Source organism: Cnephaeus nilssonii (genome assembly GCF_951640355.1).
Source record: "Cnephaeus nilssonii genome assembly, chromosome: 11".
Classification (NCBI taxonomy): domain Eukaryota; kingdom Metazoa; phylum Chordata; class Mammalia; order Chiroptera; family Vespertilionidae; genus Cnephaeus; species Cnephaeus nilssonii.
The window spans coordinates 30,406,596-30,429,367 of record NC_137082.1 but is presented as its reverse complement, the minus strand read 5'-3'; the positions used below and the strand labels follow the sequence as shown (position 1 = coordinate 30,429,367).

Sequence of the window (22,772 nt, the reverse complement as noted above, 5' to 3'; positions counted from 1 at the left end):
CTCGGGGGTTCGCCTCCGGCGTCGACGCGCCCTCGGCTTTCTCTTGGGTCAAGGTCTTGGCTCGCGGCTTCTTTCCTTCCCAAGGTGGCCCCGCCGCCCAGTTTTCCTCGTTGGACTGGCGGGATCCCGGCCCCGGACGCACCTTCTCGGGCTCCTCATTTGTGAGGAGAGGGAGGCAGTGAGTGTGCGCGCGCGCGCCTGTGTGGGGAGGTGGTGGTGCGCGCGGGCCGGCGGGCACGATCTGCGACAGGGTCGGCCAGTCCAGCCCATGGGACGAACCTTGACCTGGCCTTCTCAGCAAATGATTCCACAACCATTGGGCCCTGGATTGACCCAGGATCTCCTAAGTGTTAACCCCAGACCCCCTCCACCCTTGCCACCAGCCCAAGGACTAGCAGCGACTCCTGCCCTCACCACCTGCTGGGATGGAGTCCTGAGCTTCTGTTCTGCAGGCATTGGGGATGGCTGGCCCGATTAGCAGAGGATGAGCCCACCTCTGCGAGTGTTGGGGGAGCCCCATGCAAAGACATGGTGAATGAGACTGACCCGGTTCACGTCCCAGCAAGACAGGAAGGACTTTAGGGTGCCCCTCTAGGCAGATGAATGGCTTCAGGGTGGGAATGGCTGTGAGCATCCTGCTCCCTACTACTGTAGCAGATGCTGAGGAAGATAGCTTGCCTGCTTCTTTCTTTGGGGTGAGCAGGACTTGGGAGGAGAAACAGAGTCATCCTGGGTACCCTTCTACTCCATCCTCTAGCTACACCCCACAGCTCTTGGCTCGGACTTTGGAGTCAAGGGGTGAGAGATGGAGGTTGAGGGGGAGCTGAAGAACAGAGAGGCTGACTGCCTAGGGAACAAGGCTGGATTGGGGATGTGTGTGTTCGGGGTCTGGACCCTTGAAAAGTCACCCGTTTTGCCCCCAGCCTCTCTGGGGCAATGCCTACGTTCTGCATCAGTGCCCCTGTGTCACCAGCAGCTCCCTGGAGGTCCAACACCTAGACCTTCCAACCCAGTTGTTCCAGGAAGCCAATCTGGACTGGAGGGGCAGCCGCATTCTTACTGTAGCCTCCTCCTCCCTCATCTGAGGAAACAGGAGCCCTCAGCCAAGGCCTCTCCCAGTGGCTTACGGACCTGACTCTCAGAGGAACTAGCACGGACCCCCTTACCCACCGCAGCCTCAGGTGCTCCGCCCCTGCTGCTTGTGAGAAGCTGTTTCCTTTAGTCCTCGCACCCACCACCAGCCCTCTGTCTGTGGATCAGAGGCTGAGGTCTCCCCACCTGTGCCCCGCTGGGTCCTTACACAGACAGGTATTTCCGGAACCCAGACATAAGCACACACACTCCTCTCATTCCCTCCCTTGGGGTCTCAGACTTCAGTGGGTTGTGGAAAAAACCATGAGTGCTGGGTTCCCTAAGCCACGTAATGGCGTTCCACTCACTTTTCCCCTGTGCTGCTGATGCCTGCAGATTTTAGTCTGAAGTGAGAAGTGATTCTGTAGTATCTCATTAAAAAACAAAAAACAAAACACTTCCTTGAACTCCTTGCTCCAGATACCACCCAGTTCCTCAGCTGCGCTTCAGAGCATTTTTCTCCTTATCTCTACTCCTCTGTCTCCACACCCTCTCCCTACTTCCCTTTGACCCACTCACACCCGTCTTTTGTCCTCCTCACTCCACTGAAATTCTTGTCAAGGTCACCCTGCCTCAGCTTTCTTGCCAGCCCTTCCCCCCTCCAGCAGCACCCAGCACCACGAGTACCTCCTTTTTCTTGCAACATTTACTTCCCCTCCCACCTCCTCTGACCTGGCCCTAGGGGTTGGCCTATGCCAATCTTTCCCTGAATCCATGGCTCTCAACCAGCCACAGCTGACAATCAGGGAGCTCCTGACTTCAACATGCTCCAGTCTATTTACTCCCCACCCCCCAACCTGGATGGCTAATAGGCAATTCAAATGAAATTCATGCAAAATAGCCCTGACTGGTTTGGCTCAGCAAATAGAGCATTGGCCTGAGGACTGAAGGATCCCGGGTTCAATTCCGGTCCGAGGCACATGCCTGGGTTGTGGGCTTGATCCCCAGTAGGGGGCGTGCAGAAGGCAGCGGATCAATGATTTTCTCTCATTGTTGATGTTTCTATCTCTCCCTCTCCCTTCCTCTCAGAAATCAATAAAAATATATTTAAAAATAAAAGAAAGAAGGAAGGAAAATTCATGCAAAATAGAGCTCTTGAGTCCACCATTCACCCAGGTGCTCTGGACCTGGGAGTCACAACAATTCATCCACATCTGATCCATGAGCAAGTTTTGTTGGGTTTACCTTAGAAATAAAGCACAGTTCTGCCCACTTGCACCTCCATCCTGGTCCATCATCTGGCCTTCTAACTTGCCCCCAACCCACAATTCATTCTCCACTTTCTTTATTTTTTAAAATATATTTTATTGATTTTTTAACAGAGAGGAAGGGAGGGGGATAGTTAGAAACATCGATGAGAGAAACATTGATCAGCTGCCTCCTGCAACCGAGGTACATGCCCTTGACCAGAATCAAACCTGAAACCCTTCAGTCCGCAGGCCGATGCTCTATCCACTGAGCCAAACTGGTTAGGGCTCATTCTCCACGTTCTTTTTTTTTTTTTTTTTTTTAATATATTTTATTGATTTTTTACAGAGAGGAAGGGAGAGGGATAGAAAGCTAGAATCATCGATGAGAGAGAAACATCGACCAGCTGCCTCCTGCACACCCGCTACTGGGGATGTGCCCACAACCAAGGTACATGCCCTTGACCGGAATTGAACCCAGGACCCTTCAGTCCGCAGACCAATGCTCTATCCACTGAGCCAAACCAGTTTCGGCTCATTCTCCACTTTCAATGGCTTCTCATGGCACTTAGAAAAACAACCCAAAACTCCCTGTTGTGGCCTAGGGGAGTTGGGGGTGGGGTAAGGCCCCTGCCTATTTCTCACCTCACACTATACCTCCTGCTCCCAGGGGAGTGCCACTCCAGCCACAGTGGCTGCTGGCTGTCCCTTTGATACAGCCCGCCCACTTGCCTGGAGGCCTTGAGAGTGTGGTGCCTGAAGGCATGTGCACAGCTCTTACCATGGCTCATTTCATCCTTCTGCTCTGAGAGGCTTCCCCGGTCACACCCCCTGAAGTAGGTGCCTGTGCCCTCTATCACAGACCCGCCTGGCCCCTCACTAAAGCACTGCCTCATTCATTCTTACTCTGCTGCCTGGGCCCCATCCCCTCGGCTAGACTGGAGCTCTCTGAGAGTGGGGCTGTGTGCTCGCCTTTCACAGCGAAGCTCCTAGGATAGCAGGTGCTCAATAAGCCTATGACGTGTTGAACGCGTGATCCATGTCTCCGTGTGTCTTGGAGGCTTTCGAGCCAATGAAGCCCTCCCGATGACCTCTTCACCCTCCATTCCCGCTTGGGTTTTCCAGCCAGATACTCCTGATTCCCTCTGCCTCCTTCTTCGCACCCTGGCCTCCACAGCCATTACCAAGTCCTTTTATGTCCTCTTCCTGTCGGCTCCTTCCCTCTGTCTGTGCCTTCCTTGGATCCTTGTCAAATGTGGCTTCCCACATCTTGCAGCCATCAGCTTTCCCTGGAGTCACTCAGTTTTACAAGCTTCTTGGGGCTCCTGCTGCCCACAGCAGACAGCCCATGCTGTTCCCACATTGTCCCTCTGGTGATGCTGGTAGGGGTTGGGAGAGGGAACGTGGCCTCCACTGGCTCTCCTCACCTCCCCTCTCTCCTGAGGAACATCTGCAGGCCCTCTTGGTGAGTGGGAGAAAGACCCTTTGGTACCCAACGAACACAGCATTAAGCCCTCTCCCAGTTGCCACCTATCCCTTCTGAGAGAAAGAACCAGGCTCCATAAGGGCAGCTAGGAGGGCAAGAAGCCACCAAGGACCTGCTCCCATCAGGACAACATCCCCTGAGTCCCATGCCCTGCTCCCATCTATACTCACAGTCAGAACCTAGCACTGGACAGAGGTCTACTGGCTCTGTGCTCAATGGTTCTATCTGGCCAGCAGATTGTTGGGCAGGAGGTTCCAGGACTGCTCCACGGCCCTCCCCTGTCTCTGTCTCCGCCTTCTGTCTTCTGACCTGGGGTCCAGTTCCACAGCCCAGCAACTCAGCCAAGAACCTCCTAGAGGACAGACACCACCCAACATTGACCTACTTTGGCCCACCCTTTCCCAGCGGCCACAGGCGAGAACCACGCACCACCCCACTGTGTGAGTTGATGCCTCATGGCTTTTCCTAGCGAGACCCTCCAAGGCAGAGGTGTATCACATCAGAGTCCCGCCCACCGAGAGCATGCTGAAATTCAGATCCCCAGTCTGGGCCCCGGATTTTCATGGATAGGTCCTCTGAAGACACCAGAAGTCTGCATTACAACAAGCCCCTCAGGACATGCTGCGGGGTGCAGAGAACCCGAGGATAAAAGCCGCAGGGCTGACTCCCCACCCTCATCTAACCCCAGGCCCTATTTTATTTGAATCCCATCACCCACACCTGAAGCCTTATAAGAGTTTGGGCGGAATATTACCCCCCTGGCCATCCTTGCCCTCCGTGGCCATTCTGTGTACCCCAGGTCCTCCACATCCCTGGCTCTCATTCTCACTGGTCCCCTATCCAAGGGGCTGCCCAAGGTCCTGCCTCAAGCCCACCATTCAGGGCTGACGCTGCTTTCAGCACCACTTCAGACCTTCCCGTGAGCTGCGCCCGGCTCCTGGCAGGAAGCTGGATGCACTGGGTAGGGAAAGTTAGCAGGAAGGCACAGGGTAACACCCTCAGGTCTTTTTGAGTCTATGATAATTTTTATCTATAAAACAATGAGGTTGAAATGGAGTTGTTTTAGCTAGAAATTTCCATGAATTTTTGGTTATCTAACCATCTTTCCTCTTCCTGTTGTCCTTATTTTGCTATTATTTGTACATTCATCCAGGCATGAAATTTCGGGGTAAGATATAAAGTTTCTTAAGTATTTGAAGCCATGAGAGGAAAAAAAATTAAACTTCTGTATTGGTATGGGAAAAGCAGTAATAATTGTAGGATAAAATGGAAATAAGTTCACACTTTATTTGATTAGCATTTTTTTTTTACAGATTTATAGTCATTTATTAGTTTGACATAAAATTTATTGACCCTGATGCAATTCCCTCTCCCCCCCCCCCCCCGCCCCCCAAGTTATTTTGGCTGGTCAATTTAGCAATGCAGAGGCCTGGGAAAAACAGTAATAATTTGTGAATAAACAAATGTATTTTTCTTCAAGTTTTTGGAGGATGAAACAAAAAGTTTCTGGAATTGTTTCAGTATTGGGGTTTTTTCCACTTTGGCTTTTTCCACTTCTACCTTAAGGTCGCCCTCTTCACTCTTGTCTTATTAGTCATTTTGTCTTGTCAATTGTTCCTTCAACATCATTCTCTAGCTGGTCCACTTCTGACCCTCACCAATGTGGGGCAGCAGTCCACCCCCCACATTATGTGATTTTCCTTTTGTTGAGGAATAAAAGGATTCTTAAACTAGCTGCTATGGAACACTGGTGTCCCTGGGTGTGCTGGGGCACTATAGAACCAAATAATGGCGGCCGTTTCTTGGTCTGCAGGGGGAAATAGTCTCAGTGGACAGAATGTTTTCAATTAAAAGTTTTTTTCCCCCTTGGTTAAAGATCACCACCACCACAATGGAATAACTTTGTGCTTGCTATCACTTGTACTAAAAAAACCCCCAAAACTAGCAGAAAGCAACATTTTAAAAATCAAGTAGGATTCTGATTTCAACGGAAAAGCTCAGGGGTGGCCTGTAGGGTGATGTGTAATGCTGGTTTGGAGAGCAAGCTCTTCTTTGGGGGACTCAACTCCCTAGTGAGCCTGGTGTGTGTGTGGGTCGAGGTGGTGGGGGTTGGGGGGAGGGAAGTCTTGGAAATGCACAGTGAGCCAATGCCAGGCTAATTGGAATACTGCTGACCACTGTGACTGGTTCAGGGATGGGAATGGGACTCCAGACTTCGGGGCTGCCCCTGGAGAGGGAGGTTGGGTCTTCCCTTTGGGGTGTTAGGCTGCTGGTGGCATAGAGGAAGCTTACTGCAGGGGAGAACGTGGATGGTGAGGGTTCTGAGGGGATCTGAGTGCCTGGGCCCAACTGATCTTGAAGCTGGTACTACCCTGGACTCCTCTTACAGGAACCAAGCCATTCCCTTTCCGTCATGGATCAGAAGTGGGGCATATGGTCATTTTCTTCGGGCATGACTCTTCCCTAGATTGTACGATAGAAACGAATACATCAGTATTTCTCCAAGCTCCTCAGAGAGCCCTGTGATTTTCAGCAGCTTCACCTGAGGCCCTCTGCTCCAAATTTCACTTTCCACATGTCTACCCCACCTGGATGCCTTGACTCAGGGGCTCCCTCTGTCAACATGCCCAGTAATCCCCTGTGGGCTCCAGGGTGGAGACAGGCTCCCTTTCTGGTTCCCAGGAGCCCTTTCCCATTTACTGTCTCCCCTTACCTCCCTGGCAATTTTTTGGGGGGGTAATTCCCAACCCCTGATGGTTTCTGAGAAGCACAAGCACAGACGCTCCACGGTTCAAACCTGGCCCTGTAGGTGGGAGGCTGGAGGCTCTGAGGAAAGGGGTTGTGGGGTGCATTATACAGCTGCCAACTTCCTCCCACAATTCTCTTAGCTCCTCTCAGGCAGTTCTGTATTTGGTTGTATGTGACTAATTGATCGCCTAGAATCTCCAAGCCCAAGACCACCACCCTCCCATCCAGGGGAGGCTGCACCCTTCCCTGTGCACTTGCCTTGTCCGGAGGCCCCAGTGTGCAGGGTGGGACAGGAAGCAGGGTCTCTGTGGACGCGCAGCCTCAAGGCGATGCCCCACCCTGGTTGGCTTTTTTCTGGGAAAGGCAGAGGCCGCTCCTCCCCACCCGGTGGGGGTGTGGTCGGTGCCCCCATTGGCAGCCCCTCCAGGCCACCTGTGTGGGGAAGCACCTGTCCTGGCAGGAGACCGCTGGGCAGATGGGGTTCGGGCTTGCAAGGGGAAAGTTGGGCATTTGGGTTTCGTTCCTCTAGAGCAGTGATTCTCAACCTTTTTCATCTCATGGCACACATAAACTAATTTCTAAAATTCTGCAGCACACCAAAAAATACATTTTTTGCTAATCTGACCCCAAAAAAGGTATAATTTCGACCCATTCACACTGGAAGGCTATTGTGAATGGTGTCATTTTTTAATTTTCATTTTGAGAAAGAGAAACATAGAGTTGTTGTTACCCTTATTCATGCATTCATTGGTTAATTTTTTAAAAAATATATTTTATTGATTTTTTACAGAGAGGAAGAGAGAGGGATAGAGAGTTAGAAACATCGATGAGAGAGAAACATCGATCAGCTGCCTCTTGCACACCCCCTACTGGGGATGTGCCCACAACCAAGGTACATGCCATTGACCGGAATCGAACCTGGGACCCTTGAGTCCGCAGGCTGACGCTCTATCCACTGAGCCAAACCGGTTTCAGCTCATTGGTTAATTTTTTTAAAATATTTTTTTATTGATTTTAGAGAGGAAGGAAGAGGGAAAGAGAGATAGAAACATCAATGATGAGAGAGAATCGTTGATCAGCTGCCTCCTGCACATCCCACACTGGGGATCCATCCCACAATCCGGGCATGTGCCCAGGAATTGAAGGGTGACCTCCTGGTTCATAGGTCATCTCAACCACTGAGCCACACTGGCTGTGCCATTGGTTGATTCTTGTATGTGCCCTGACCAGGGATCACAGCCGCAACCTTGGCTTGTCAGGATGATGCTCTAAGCAACTGACCCACGCAGCCAGGGCTTGTCATTTTCTTATTTGACAATCTAAGGGAAAAGAGGTCAGTGCCAAAAAGAAAATAAAGAAAAAATAAATAAAACAACAACAAAAAATAAATAAAAAGAAAAAGTAAAAAAGAGGTCAGTGCCCCTGACTAAACAGTCAGGGATTGCATGTTTTAAAAATTCTTGTGCACACTGGTAAGTCGCTGCTCTGGAGTTCTGGGGCTTTGCGTCCTCTGCCTCAGAACGTGGTGGTTCCAAGGCCCATGCCACTAGGAGCCCAGGGAGGGTGTCTGCAATCCAAGGCGGGCAAGGACAGTGGCTCTGCCACCTGGGACAGGTACTGCACCCTTCGTGCCTTGGGCTGCCCGCACTCGTAAGGCGGAGTGGCCGCCTCGCAGAGCTCTGGGATTAAACGAGCTGACTGGTCTCTGAAGCAATGGTTCCTGCCGCAGCCTAGAATCCACAGAATCCACAGCCCTGCTGAGCTGTTGGAGATGAGGGTGGGGGCACCTGTGGATGCGGGGACTCATAGGGACCTGTAAGCGTGGGATAGCTTTTCTCTGAGACCCCGGGAGTGCCCACACCCAAGCCAGGGTGGTTTCTCCACATAGAATTCTATTCTGAAGGCCACTTTGAGGTCTGGGGAAGGGGGTGGGGGCAGCAGAGAGGCTTCCTGGGGAAGCAGAGGGAAAGCACCCAGTCCCAGGTGGTGGGCCGTTTCCTCAGCCTGGGACTGGGTCTACAGGGACAGGCAACAAAGGGAGGCCTTGCTTGTTCAGTGACAGTTTATTGGTCCTTAGCATTACATCTGTTACCAAGGTCAATTCAGATACACAACTGCAGGTAAAAACATGTAAAATAATATAAAAATAAATTGAAGGCTACTTTAATATATTTACTGAATTAAGTAGTGTAATAAATACTATAATAAGCAAAAAGCTTCAATCACACAATTCAGTTTCACTGAAGTTACAGTAGTGTTTGTAAATGAGTTTAAAATTTAAGTTACAAATATTAAAGCACTGAAAAGCCATACAAGTGAATTTTGGCACGTAAGTGAGCTCTTCTTCTGTCATTAGTATTTGACAACCTAAGACAACGAGGAAGCCATTTCTCACCTACTTTTGAGGTACAACTATCCAACTAGGTCAGCAACATGCTGGAATGAATACTTAATAGTTTACAATCTTTGAGCTAACTTTTCCCTTTCGAGAAGCCTGAAGAGCAACTCAGAGCTTATTACTGTGCAAAAATTCTCCAGAATCCTAATTGAATTTAGGAGGGAACTTTTTCTTGTGACCTGCAGGGCCTTGTGTGCTGGCCTGAGGTCGGAGAGCCCCAGGGCTTAGGGGAGTCAACTTAACTCCTTGCCAGCCGCCCCTTCCTAGGGTAATCCCTTTTCTCCAATTTCTGCCTCCTCCCTCCAAATAAAATAATAAAATAAAATAAAATAAAATAAAATATCCCACATCAAAACGTAAAATGACCCATAACTTCAGCGATTTCAACAGTATCACACTCACTCTGGGTGATATAAAACTGAAGCTGCTAACAGGAAAGTTGGCAAAAAGCATGTCAGCCCCTGGAGGACTTCTGCCTGTCCCTAGGAACCCTCACTGATGTCTTTGCTGGGTCCTTAGTATCCACTTCTGAGGTCAAAATCTAAAACACAGTGTCATGGCCCATCCTCGTGAGGCAGCCAAGCCCCCACCCTCCACCTGGAGGAATCACGTGGATATTCAGTCGGAACCCAGAGGCCCGCGGGTTCTGGAAGAGGCCGTGCAGGGAGGATGCGCCCCCCTGGCCTCAGTCCTCAAAGAGCTCACACTGCGCATGCTCGCGTGCCTCTTCATCGGGCACAGAGTGCGCCCCAAGGAGTGAAATGCCCTTTCACCTATGTGCCCCTTCACACTCCTGAGCAGGCTGAGGAGTGTCTAAGGAGGCCGTAGCCAGTTTTGCCGTTTGGCTTTTAAACTTAACGTTTTGACTTTTTTCAATCACAGTTTCATATTCTGGTTGAGGTAATCACAGTTTTCCCTCTAAGAGGGGCAAGTTGGTGAGAGAGCATTTCTACGGACGATGGTCAGAAACCAAGACCACCACGTAAGTACAGCCCCACGCAGTGGGAAGACCCGCTGCTATGGGCGGGTTCCGACCCCTCTTTAAAAACTCTTTGTGCAGCAGCTAGGAAATGGCTAGAGTTCCAAGATCTGGAGCTTTCATTTAAAACTTCACAGCAACCCACCTGGAGGAAATGGCCCCACCCACCCCACCCACCCCTTTTCTAAGGCTGCTCAAGTCTGAGTTTTTAAAAAGAGCTCGGCAGAGCTAAAGGAAGCTACAAGTAACTCATTGCTTATTTAATCAATTGCACTTAATATCTATGTTATTGATTCTGGAGCAGAGGCAAGTCCACTGTGAACCCCAAACTCTGGCCAGCCAGACATTAGGGGCTCCCAGACTTGGGCTCCACATCTGGGGCCTTGTCACCAGCAGCTTTGGGAGCTGGGACTGGAGAACATGAGTCTTTTCAGAAGCCTTTCTTCATGCAAGATTTCTTACTCAGTAGTACTGGAGTTTTGTTTGTTTGGCTTCAAATACAAATTGTTTTTTCCTAATACAAGTACGTGGTACCGAAAAGCCGGTACAATTGCTTTAGTACTTGCATGCAGGCCTCTGTGTGACCAGGCACACTGACCACATGTGCTCCATCCTTTCTGACTCTCCTCTGCACCAGGGGTCTTTCTCAAAAACCCCACTACATTACTGGAAACTTTGCTGGTTTCGCCTATGTGCTTGTTCCTAAGGCATGCAAAAACAACAACATGAAATCAGAAAGCATTTACAGCCGAGGCAGCTGAGGCACTGAAGTCCTAACAGACATCACCTAATACCAGTGCCTGGGGCCTCCCCTTCCACACCAGTTCTGGAGGTCAGCATGGGACAGACCTGTAATTCCCCTCTGCTCTATGGGCCACTGAAAACAAGGCCACTGGAAGGCATTCTAATTTGGACATTGGAATTCTTTGAAATTCCTGGTCCTCAGGAGCCCAAAAAATTCAGGGCCAGGAACAATGCTTGGGGGCACCAATTTCCTGAAGTTTGTGGCCGAAATCCAGACCTTCCCTGGCGAGGCTGAGGGGAGGGTTGGGTGCTGGGGACTGAACCCCATTCAATGACACCCCAAAAAATGATCAGGACCTAAAACTGAGCAGTTGCAGGATTCTCCCCTCAACAGTGAGGCAAAGCATTGCCAGGGAGCCTTCAGCAGCAGGTTTGCGCTGGTCCCTGAATTAGGCAAACTGGAGTGATACCATAAGGGGACTCAGAACCCATCCTGAGGGGACTGCTTGTGTCAGTTCAAAGCTGCACACTTCTGAAAAGCAGGTCGCCTTCCAGTTTAGTCTGTAAGGACAAGCCCCTCGTTTTAGAACAGCTATTGGTCTCAGCCCAAGCTGACTCTGGGTTAGGCTGGGGCAGAGCTTGTGCCGTTCCCCCAGGACTGGCCCAGGGCCAGCAGGGCCAGCTCCCTCAATGGGAGGAGCCTGACCAGGAAGGCAGGCACTGGGAGAAGGCTCTTCTGGGGCACTGTCTTGAGGCCTGAGGTCTGTGGTGGCCTGGCCCTCCCCAAGGGTGGCTCCAATTTGGGTAGCTAGGGTTCCTTCTGCATCCTAGCAGCTACTCTGTGCACTCCAAATGCTTCCCCCACCCTCACACAGTGCTTCAACAGCCCAGAGGAGATACTGTGAGAGACCTAGAGGTCCTGGACTGCCAGCCACACACACTGCAGTCCTTGTCTGCTCATGCTCCATGAGGACCCCTCCCCCCAAATCAGTGGTGCGGTGATGCTCTTCAGCGCTGCAAAGAGAATAAAGACAACATGCACTCAAGCCAGCACACAAAGGCCAAGGAGAACAAAGACAGCCCCTCTTTGGGAGGGGCCTCTGGAGGAACTGAGGCTAAGACACCCTGTTCTGTCCATCTTGAGTGGACATTCTGCAGCCTTCCTCTAAGGCCTCTGCTCGAAGAGATCGTGATATTCCTGCTGCTCCAGCTCCCGGTTATACTTTTCGATCTCCCGGTTGGCTTCTTCCACATAGTCATTCATGAACTGGTCCATGACTGGCAGCTCATTAAGGAAGAGAGCCATGAGCGTGGAGGACAAAAAAGCCTGCCCTGGCCCAGAGGGATCTGTGGGCAGGCGAGGGCGGGGGGGACTCTGAGGTAGTAAGTGCATAGAGGGTACCTGATGGGCTTTTACATACTGGCAGCACCGAAGCTACAAAGAATGCAGCAGGGGTTGGCGCAGGGTCCTTCATGAGGTCTTAGACCTGCGCCCTTCAGCTTTCATTAGCACACAGCAGCACCCTATCTACCTTTTCACAGAGTAACTACTATAAGCAGGCCCCATCTCCAACATGTAAATTGTGACCTTGATGACCACAGAACTGAGGATGTCACCACAGCTGCATTTAAACTACAACTCACGGGATTATATCAGCAAGCACTGAATGAGGGAGAAATTCAATTGACTTTAAGAGGCCAAAATGAAGTCCGCCTCTATGATTTGCTGCTCTCAGAACCCAGCCTGCTCCAGTGCGGGGCTGCCTTGCCTCTAGCAGACACTTTCCTTATAGATAAGCTTCCAGGCACCCCCAGCCCCAGATTCCAAGGATACGCGGGTGAAAATCAGTCTTGTCACCAAAGAAATTGACAAACTGGGTGCCATTATAAAAGTAGCCTGCAGGTAGGGGGTCCAGGTGGCGTTTAACCTATAGGGAAAAAAGAGTCCTGTTAGAATGATCTGACCACTTTCTATCGTTCACTCATTCATTAAAATAAAAAACAAACCTATTATCCTAGCAAGATAGCCCACTCCATGGAGGCTGTGTGTCAGGGAATTAACACCTCCCCACAGCAGCTCTCAGACAAGACAATGGAGGTCTCCAGGCGCGTAGGGAGGCACTCTGGGTGTCCCTAGTGAGAAGACTCTGGTTGTCCACAGTAGTCCTGGTTAGAAACATACCTGTTGTTGGCTGTCTCCCCTTCCTTCTCTCTGTTACTTTCCCGTTTCCCTACTTGTGTCTCCTAGAATCATTTCCAAAGTAAACTACTTGCACTCAACCTTGTTGAAGGTCTGTCTTCTGAGATGCCTACGGTGTCCTGCCCAGGAGCACCCAGGGTTGCCCAGGTCCTGTTGGGCCTGGATATGAAGGGGCTCTCCTCCAGTCCAAAGCAGGGGCTCCTGGAGTCCCAGAGCACTCTCCTGCCCACCTGCACATTACTGGGACTGGTGATGTGGCTCATGTTGGGGCCTGTGTTCCTTTCAGTCTTTGCCTCCAAACCTGTCAGGAAAAGGCTCCTGTGGAGGTAGGAACTGGGGCAGAGGCTGGGAGTCAGCCTGGAGGTCAAGAGGGCTCATCAAGGGCCCTCTTGTCCTGGCCTCAGGATTCACACATTACCCATAAGCAGCTTCAGGATCTGGACAGTTTTTCCTGGGCCCTTGCTGGTTTATGTAGACCATGGGGATGGGAAGGAGAGAATAACTTCTTCAGCTGTTTGAACAGGGTGACAAAACAGGGCTTCACCTTCTCCTAGATCTCATGCCCACGTGACACCAGAAAATCCCAAAGGATGAAGCTACACAAGCTTGGAAGGACAGACTTGGGATATGGACGGGCCTTAAGCCCCTAGGGCAGGGTACTCACATGGATGTTCCTGATCTCCTGCTGCGTTAGCATCCCCCTGGTCTTCAGGGCTTTCCTCTGAGGCTTCTGTGCAGAGATGGAGGGAGGGGTCAGGTCCCAACAGAGCTGATGGAGTACCCGGGCGGGTGAGGGCTCAAGGGGCCAGTTATATGACTAAGACCCCAGTGGAGGGAAAAGCAAGCACTGTCATGACCTGAACACAATATCCTGCCTGTCTGCCCCTCAAGAAGACCACTCCAGAGCTTTGTGTGCTGGGGGATAGTGGCAGAGGAGAGACCAGTGCTTTTGCAAATAGGCATATTCTTGCCTCTGCAGATTCTCATCCCTAAGGCCCACCAGTGACAGACATGCAGACAAAGGGATGAGGTCCCATAGATAAGCATCATCAAATTTATCCAGGTAGGTCTGAGAAAGACAGCCTACAGGCAGCCATTCCTCAGTATAAAAGACAGGTTTCCATTGAGCATCTACAAAGGCCCTGGGCCCCAGCCAATTTTATTTCCAGAGTTCTAGGATGAGCTAACCCCCCAAGGCTGCGCTAAGAGGCTTAGCACCCAAAGCTTGCAGTGTATTGAAGGATTTTAACTCCATAACTCCACTGTGTGTGTGTGTGTGTGTGTGTGTGTGTGTGTGTGTGTGTGTGTGTGTGTTTGGGCTAAAGATGCTTGTGTGCATTTACAGGAAGCCTCCTCTTCCCCGGCACCTGTCTCCAGGGCCCCAGGCTCACTGCTATCCAGTGAGTCTTGATTTGCAAAAGGCTCTACCCATATCTTTGTTGTTAATTCCTTCTAGAGGGAAAGCTCAAGAATAGGTGATTCTGGGCTCAGAACACAGGAGAACCTTGAATTAGTTTCAGCTAAGAAATGACATTTTGAGTTTGGAACATCTGTTTGACACAGGGTCTACATGGAACAAGTAGGTTTCACCCAGGCCCCAGTTAGGCTACCTAGTAACTCCAGTCTGCTTGTGGCAGCAGAATTGGAAATGTCTGTGAGAACAAGTCTGCCTCGAGTTTGTCCGAGTGGCTGCCTTCCACTCTCTAAGTGTCCCTGAAAGTGCTGGCTGAGTCTGAGTGGTGGGGAAGTGGGGAGGCACCAGGGAGACTGTGAAGGGACTTTTGCCTCAAGGCCAGCAGCAGCTCTGAGGTGTGCTAGCCACAGCTGTGCCAAGTCTGTCTGGGCTTCAAAAACTACCTGCTTAGCAGACTGCCGCAGCCAGTCCTTGACACTTTCTTCCTTCAGGGAGCAGCCGATGAACACGAGGTAACACTCCTGCTGCCCGCTGCTGTCGGGAGGGGTGCCTCGGGAGTTGGGTGGTGGCGTGGGTCCCTCCAATACAGGCACGATGCTCAAGGAATTGGCCAAAGTGTTGTGGCAGACCTCCATGGTCTTCTCAGAGTCTGCAAGGACACGTGTCAGCCAGTCCCCGAGACAATGCCACAAAGAGTAAGGCTACACTAAGACTGACACAGGGTCTATGGCTGAGGACAGACTCATGAGACATGTACAGGAGGGAGAACTGACATGATTGGTGGCAAGCTAGAAAGGATGAAGTAAGAGAGGGTGGAGTAGGTTGGTTGATCAAGTGATCAGGTAGATACAACCCAGAAGGGGACTATAAGAGAAAGGCCCCCTTTTGGAGGGGTGGGTCTCAACAGAGGCCCGAGAGGCCAAGGGAGGAAGGCGTGTCCACAGTACAAGTGCTGTGGGAGGGTCACCTGGATGGGAACAGAAAAGAGGGGACAAGGTTCACAGGCTGAGAAGCTGGGCTATGACTGACAGGAGACATGAGAAAAGATCAAGGTACCTCTAAAAGGCAGGATGAGAAAGGGATCCAGAACAATAGAGGTTAACCTTGAACAAGACAGGGGTCAAGAGTAGGTATAAAGAAAGAAAAGGAGCTGATGATGGGGGAGAGGGAAGACAAAGGCACTAAGACCCCTGAAGCAGGTGGGGGGTTGTCTGTTGGTACCTGAGGGAAGTGGGCTTGAGCAAGGGGCTTAAAGAGAGGGCCAAAGTTTCAAATTCAGTAATATAAATTAGGCCAATGGTACAGGTTAAAGACCATGAAAGATTCCTTTTTAAAGGTTACGTTGTCTAATTCTTCCATCTGAAGACCAGATGGTTCCATGCTTACAACTCTCAATGGTTCCCTGTAGCAGACACTGATGGTTGCCTGTCCAGCAGACCTCTCCTCCACCAATACCAATTCCCCATGGGTCCTGGATCCTGGAAGGCATAGCAACGCAATCCTGGCCAAGGGGAGAAGTCTGCTGAAGAACTGGGAGGAGGCACTTCAGCAAGGGCGTCTGCACTGATAAAGGTACCACAGGAAGAGCCAGCATCTCCATCAGCTGGATGTTGTGTCTGGATTTGACACCTAGACCTACAGCACTACCTGGCAACCACAGGAGTGGGTACCTGAGGACAAGCTGACACCAAGAATGGAAGAACACAGAGACACACATTACCTGGGTCCTCAGTGGCCTTGCTATGCAGCCTGACCTCTTGCTTCTTGTTATGTAGCTAACACCTGCTAGTTAGACAACCTAACAGACACAATCCCTGCCTCCCCCTAAGCCTCAGCCACAGTAAACCCTTTTTGGTTCCTGAGTGTGCCTTTTTTGCCTCAGGCCCACAGCACATGCTGTGCCTTTTCTCTGGAACAGTCTCCTCTTCCTCAATGTTGAGTTGAGCAACTCCTTGTTTTGGGCCTTCTCAGACCCCAGCCCAGGATAGACAGACGTCAGGTTTGGAGGGCTCCAGAGGTCTAAGGCTGATAAATAGGGCCTACTGAACAGGAGGGAGAAGGCAAGTGACTTTGACAGACACGGATCAGAAGCTGGAGATCTCAGTGTTGGGGTAGCTCTAGAAAGGTGATAGGTCTAGAAAGAAACCACGGATAATGGCTTGAGTCTCTGGAACAAGGAAGTCAAGGAAGTCCAGGAGCTGTGAGGAGAGGCCCTGGGCAGGCCATCCAGGGGGAGCAGGACAGATCCTCCACTGTGGAGCAGAAGGACCTGAAGGAAGGTAGGCCCTTGGCGGAGAGGGGTGATTGGAAGAGTCCAATGGTATAAGGCCCAGAGGGGAGGGTTTTGGAGAGAGTCTGCAGAGCACCAGTGGAGGCTCTGAACTCCATAGTGCAGGGCTCCCAAATCCAACCCCCCAGTTACCTGAAAACTTCACTTTGCCCAGGATGTGGTAGATGTTTCCAGAGAAAGGACTTGGCTTGATGGAAGACTGAATTGCTGGTGGAGGAAGAGGACAGGATTGTTACCCACCTGGGGGCAGAGGCCAAGTTCAGAGTGGCAGCGCTGGGACGGTTAGGGACCAGGAAGGGATCTTACTCTAGGGTCCTGGGTTCATGGATTCTATTCCTCCCCATTCCTCCCCAGGGGCTCCAGAGGTGGGGGATTCCTGCATTCTCAAATCCCTCTGCCTGTTTTCAGACTCAAATGAAGAGAAGAGACAGCATAGAGAAAACTAAAATGGTGCCAGGAAACAGGGACAACTCTTGGCGTTCTTTTACTGGGGTCCGGGACATGTCCCAGCCAGGGCTTACCTTTACATTTGGCTACAAAGCGAGTCTTCTCCAAGGGACGACCAAACCATACACAGATCTGAACCATTAATGGAAAGACTGATCCAGCATCAAATTTACCTTCATACCTTAAAAGGTTTAAAAAACTGTAAGTACAACAGTATTATATAACTAGTAGCCCGTTTGCACGAAGATTCGTGCAATAGACCTTCATTCACCTGGCTGCCTGCACCAGTTTTCTGCCGGCACCAGGGACCCAGGCCTTGGCTGTGGCCACCGCCTTCTGCCTTTTTCAGGGTCAGGGCTTGGCCCCGGGCGGTGGCCTTGGGCTCAGCGGCACCCAACATCCTTGCTAAGGATCGCAGGAGCCGACCCCCAGTGGTTTCCTGCGATCTGTGCAGGCTGCCCACTGGTGCCCAAGGCTGGGAAAGCCTCCACCCCAGGCTTTCCTGGCCTTGGGCTCGCCGCACCCAGCGTCCCTGCTACCGATCACAGGAGCCGACCCCCAGTGGTTTCCTGCGATCGGTGCAGGCTCCCCGCTGGTGCCCAAGGCCCGGAAAGCCTCGGCCCCTGGGACCCCCGGGAGCAGCGGGAGCAGCGGCATGGGCCCGGCCACGCCCCCCGGGGTGCCGATCACCCCAGTCACCCCCGGGAGCAGCGGCATAGGCCCGGCCACTGGGCACCGCCATCTTGATCTTCTCAATGGCGGATATGCCACCCGGAGTCCCGCCCCCAGCCTCCTGCCGGCCCAATCGTGGGCATAGCGGAGGTGCGGTCAATTTGCATGTTTCTCTATTATAAGGTAAGATACTTTGGAATGAACTACATATTATTTATCCTGTAATATTTGAATTATCTCTTACTTGTACACAATTTGTGTATAATACATTTGTTTAAATGTATATAAGTTTCTTTCACCTTGAGGTTGGGAAGAATGGTTTACCTCTTTAGACTAGTAGTTTCTTGACATCAAAGACCCCTTCGGCCTTTGAAGCCTGCCAGTGTCCCACCTGAGACAAGGGGTCCTTCCTGGTACCCTTAGAGCTCTTCCTCAGGACCCCACCCACTCTTTCAAGGGCTCCGACTATGCTCCATCATTGCTGAGGGTAGCTTAACAGACTGTATATTTGGTGTGTACACTCTCTCCAGAAGGAACTAAAGGGCGGAGGCAGCTCTGCACTATTTTCTCAGTTTTGAGAACAGCAGACATAATGTTGCCACAGACTCATTCAGAACATAGCCATATTCAGAGCATTTAAAAAATTTAACTTCGTATTATGGAAAACTTCAAATACATGCAAAGGTAGAAGGTAGTATAATAAACTCCCATCAACTAGCTTCCAAAGTGATGGAACTGTCATTTCTTCTTTTGTATTATTTCCTTCAGATGAATCCCCATGATGGAAATCAGTCCAGAAGAAGGTGTAACCATCTCAATGGTAATAATTTATACTGCCCCTGGCAGTAGGTGAGCATTCCAGTTTCACAACAATTCCCCAGCAATGGTTACTATAGATATTTTTGGTTAAATTTAATAGTATCAATCAAAATAATAGTGAGGCATCATTTTACATTTTGAATATTACTGACATGGAATTGCTATCATGGTTGCCATCTGTATTTGATCCTCAGTGAATTGTCCACATCTATATGGAGTGGGCTATTTTTTCTTAACTAGCCAAACAAGTTTCTCAAATATTATATTAACCCTCTGTCACATTTGAAGCAATCATTTTCCTCCTGTCTATTGTATTTTCTTCTTCTTTTAAAAAATATGATTTTATTGATTTCAGAGAGAGAGAGAAACATCGATGATGAGAAAGAATCATCGATTAGCTGCCTCCTGCACGTGCCCTATTTGGGATCAAGCCTATAACCTGGTTATTGAACCGTGATCTCCTGGTTCATAGGTTGATGAGCCATACCCGCTGGGCTGTATTTTCTTATTAGTTTCCTTGGTTTTAAAATAGCAACTGTAGTTTTGAATTTTATATTGTTGAAAGTATCTTATTCTTTGTGATTTCTTAAAGTTGGGTAGTAGCATAACATTTTTGTAACACTGCCATGGTCTTTTTTCTCTCCCCAACCCAGACAGCCATTTGGAGACCATGAGTTACTCTGGCTTCTGTGCTCAGAGCCCGAATCCTTAATTTGGAGGGGGATGAAGGAAGAGGGAAAGGTTTCCTCCCAGGCTAGAAACACGCCCTTCAACCAGGGAGGTGGGGGCGGGGCCAAGGAGAACAGAGGGCTGTGAAGGGGAATGGCTAAGAATCTTCACAGCTCAGAATGAGCACATCCTGGAGCTGAAGTCCATTCACTAGGAGGTGATGGCCCTGACCCAAGGAGGGAGGGGAGTAATGTCTAGGGATGAGTAGGAGTCTGATGGCTGCCATCTCGTTAAATGACTAAGTTATCTGAATCCAAGGAAGGAATTCAGAAGGGAGAGCCTGAAGGGTGATTTAAAAAAAAAAAATCTTCCTTGTTGAAAATATTACATATGTTCCCTCCCCCCCCCCACTGATCCCCTTCAGCGCCCCCCTCACCATCCTATTGTCTTATGTCCATGGCTTATGCATATATGCATACAAGTTATTTGGTTGATCACCTCCCACCCACCCACCCTCCCCCACCTTCCCTGAAGGGTGATTTTAAGGCCCTTCCATCTCTGATTATCTACAATGATTGATTTTCCTGATCAAGGGAAGGTTTCAGACTCCACACTCACAGAACCTTCTAATGAGCTCCTCATACCCAGCTCTTTCCTGGATCAGTCTGCCTCCAGGAAAGTGTATCCGGAGCTCGGTTCACGTGCCCAGAATGAGTCAGCATGGACTGGAGGAAGGGTGATTCCCTAGGCACCAGGTGCGGATAGAAGTCTCAGGCCCAGGCCCTTAGGTGTGGGCAGCAAAAGGCCCCGCATCTGCAGCCACCAGAGGAGGGTTTCACCTCAGAAGCTCCATCTCTTTCTTTCTATCTAGGATATAACTGTCTTGTTCAGGAAAAAGGGATGATCCACTTACCTACTGTATAAGTATGATGTGATTCAAATCAAGTATGGTATGACTAAAAGACTGAATTTTTATTCATTTATATTTTATTAAACAGTCAAAGGTGGCTAGTGGTTACCATACCGGAGTGTGCTGTCTTAGAACAATGTGTGTAAGTGCTCCTGAGCTGCTGGTATTAGTATGATTACAATGCTCCTTGTAGTCTCTTTCCTTCTCTTCTCCCCTCTGGAGAAGATCACAGGCTGGGAGGCTGCCAGGACAGAAGAAACATCTTCTGGGCCCCATCGGCAGGGAACTCACCTGTCAGGAAGGAACCCTAGAGGACTGACTATTCTCAGGAGTGACTCTCTCACCTGGGAAGGTTACAACTCTTTGGTTCTGTGTCAGCCACCTCACCCTCACTAGAGGCCAGAGGGAACACAAGACACTATTGTGCCTGGTGCCCACAGGAATAAATACTCACGTTATTCCCTATCTATCCTTTTCCTCAACAAAAAGCAAGACTCCCAATTTGGGGCCCAAGATGGGGAGCACTGGGCTCCTGGAAAAGCCAGCTGCTGTTGGGACATGGCAGGTCCTTCCAGCTGCCATGGACACCCTTGTATAGCACACCTGGTATATATTCTCTCTCTCTCTCTCTCTCATGCTGTAAATAAATAAGTCATTGGGTTTACAAATAAATCTTAGCTACTTTTCAATGATGATACTTGCCAGCCAGGGAACATTAAATATCGAGATCGTAGCATCTGAGGACTTGAAAAACTGTTTTCTGAAAGAATCAGCTCAATGTCTTCATTCCTTTGAAAACATACAGAAAAAAAAACACAGATTAATTAGGACTATCAATCTTAACCTGCACATTTGCTTTCTTTCTCCACCGTCCCCCCCACACACATATAAGCAACAAACGCATGCATTTTTTTCTGTTATTTCACCCTTAAGTATTTCAGTATGCATCACCTAAGAACAAAGACATTCTCTTACAGAACCACAATACGATTATCACGCCCGAGGAATTTAATACTGTGGACCAGCAGCACTGGTATTACCTGGGAGCTCATTAGAAATGCAGAATCTCAGGCCCCATTCCAGACCCACTGAGTCAGACCCTCATTTTAATAATCCTCAAGAGATTCATATGCACATTAAAGCTGAAGAAGTATTGATTTAATATACATCCATTTTCAAATTTTCCCTTTCTGGGGGGTGGGGAGACCCAGGATCCAATCAAGGATCACCCATCAAAATTACAATCTTTATTTTCCTTTAATCTGGAACAATTCCTCCAACTTTTTTTCTCTTTTTTTCCTTTAAAAAAAAAATATTTTTTATTGTTTTTTTACAGAGAGGAAGGGAGAGGGATAGAGAGTCAGAAACATCGATGAGCCGAAACCGGTTTGGCTAAGTGGATAGAGCGTCGGTCTGCGGACTGAAAGGTCCCAGGTTCGATTCCGGTCAAGGGCATGTACATTGGTTGTGGGCACATCCCCGGTAGGGGGTGTGCAGGAGGCAGCTGGTCGATGTTTCTCTCTCATCAATGTTTCTAGCTCTCTATCCCTCTCCCTTCCTCTCTGTAAAAAATCAATAAAATATATTAAAAAAAAATATATATATATATATTAAAAAAAAAAAAAAGAAACATCGATGAGAGAGAAACATCGATCAGCCGCCTCCTGCACACCCCCTACTGAGGATGTGCTCGCAACCAAGGTACATGCCCTTGACCGGAATCGAACCCGGGACCCCTCAGTCTGCAGGCCAACGCTCTATTCACCGAGCCAAACCGGTTTTGGCCAATTCCTCCAACTTTTATGTGTGTTTGTTTCTCATGACATTAACCTTTTTGAAGATATGCCAGCTGTCTTGTGTCCCATGACTTAGATTTGTCTGGTTGTTTCCTCATGATTAGATTCAGGTGAATATTTTGGGCAAGATTAATAGCCAGGTGATGTGTCCTTCCCACAGCATCATAGGACGGAGGCACATCATGCCAATTTGTCCCATTAGAGGCCTTGCTAAGTTGAATCATTTGGTCAATGTCATGACTACAAGACTCCCTCCTCCAACTGTGAAGGTACTTTCTGTCTTTGTAAGTAGTAAGTAGTCTGTGGAGTGATACTCTGAGACTAGTGAATATCATTTTCCTCAACAATCTGTCAACTACTGAGCATCCATTGATGATTTTTGCCTAAACCAAGTTATTATACCAAAGGTGACAAGATGGTGACTTTCTAGTTCTAGAAATCCTTATTTATTTGTTAGCATTTGCCTGTTAAAAGAGATTTAGTATCCTGCCCCTCTTCATTTTTTTAGTATCACACACACTCACTTTATTCCATGTGCTATAATCCATTATTATCATTATTCTTTCTCATGCTCAAGTTGTCCCAAATTTGGCTAGTGACAGCTTCTTAAGATAGTTCCCATATCCTTTTGACACATCTACACAAATCTTTGCTTTTTTGGCATAAAATGTACCTGCCCTAGAATTGCAATCCGCCAGTCCTCCAAGGAGTCCTGATACCTGACAGTGGATCGGTACATAGAAACCAAGATCTAGAAGTAGGGGTATTTATTGTGGGATTAGTATTTCTGGTCCCTTTCAATGGAAAGAGCTCGTAAATATACCTTTTTAAAAATAATAAATTTACACTGAGTTCCCCCAAATTCAAATCCAACATTTACAG

General features: G+C 49.4%; 1 protein-coding gene across 2 annotated transcripts in view; it reads right to left on the bottom strand.

The window, feature by feature from the left end:
• Positions 1–7,415: 7,415 nt before the first annotated feature.
• Positions 7,416–22,772, bottom strand: part of DNAAF9 (dynein axonemal assembly factor 9) — a 130,825-nt gene continuing 115,468 nt past the window's right edge. For both annotated transcript variants that reach the window (XM_079784898.1, XM_079784899.1), the window contains exons 31-37: positions 20,797–20,883; positions 17,099–17,205; positions 16,710–16,784; positions 14,731–14,936; positions 13,538–13,603; positions 12,508–12,601; positions 7,416–11,951 (exon numbers count right to left, since the gene is read on the bottom strand). In XM_079784898.1, coding sequence (XP_079641024.1) covers positions 11,839–11,951; positions 12,508–12,601; positions 13,538–13,603; positions 14,731–14,936; positions 16,710–16,784; positions 17,099–17,205; positions 20,797–20,883 — 748 coding nt within the window. In that variant the 3' untranslated portion in view covers positions 7,416–11,838. The remainder of the gene's footprint in view (positions 11,952–12,507; positions 12,602–13,537; positions 13,604–14,730; positions 14,937–16,709; positions 16,785–17,098; positions 17,206–20,796; positions 20,884–22,772) is intronic.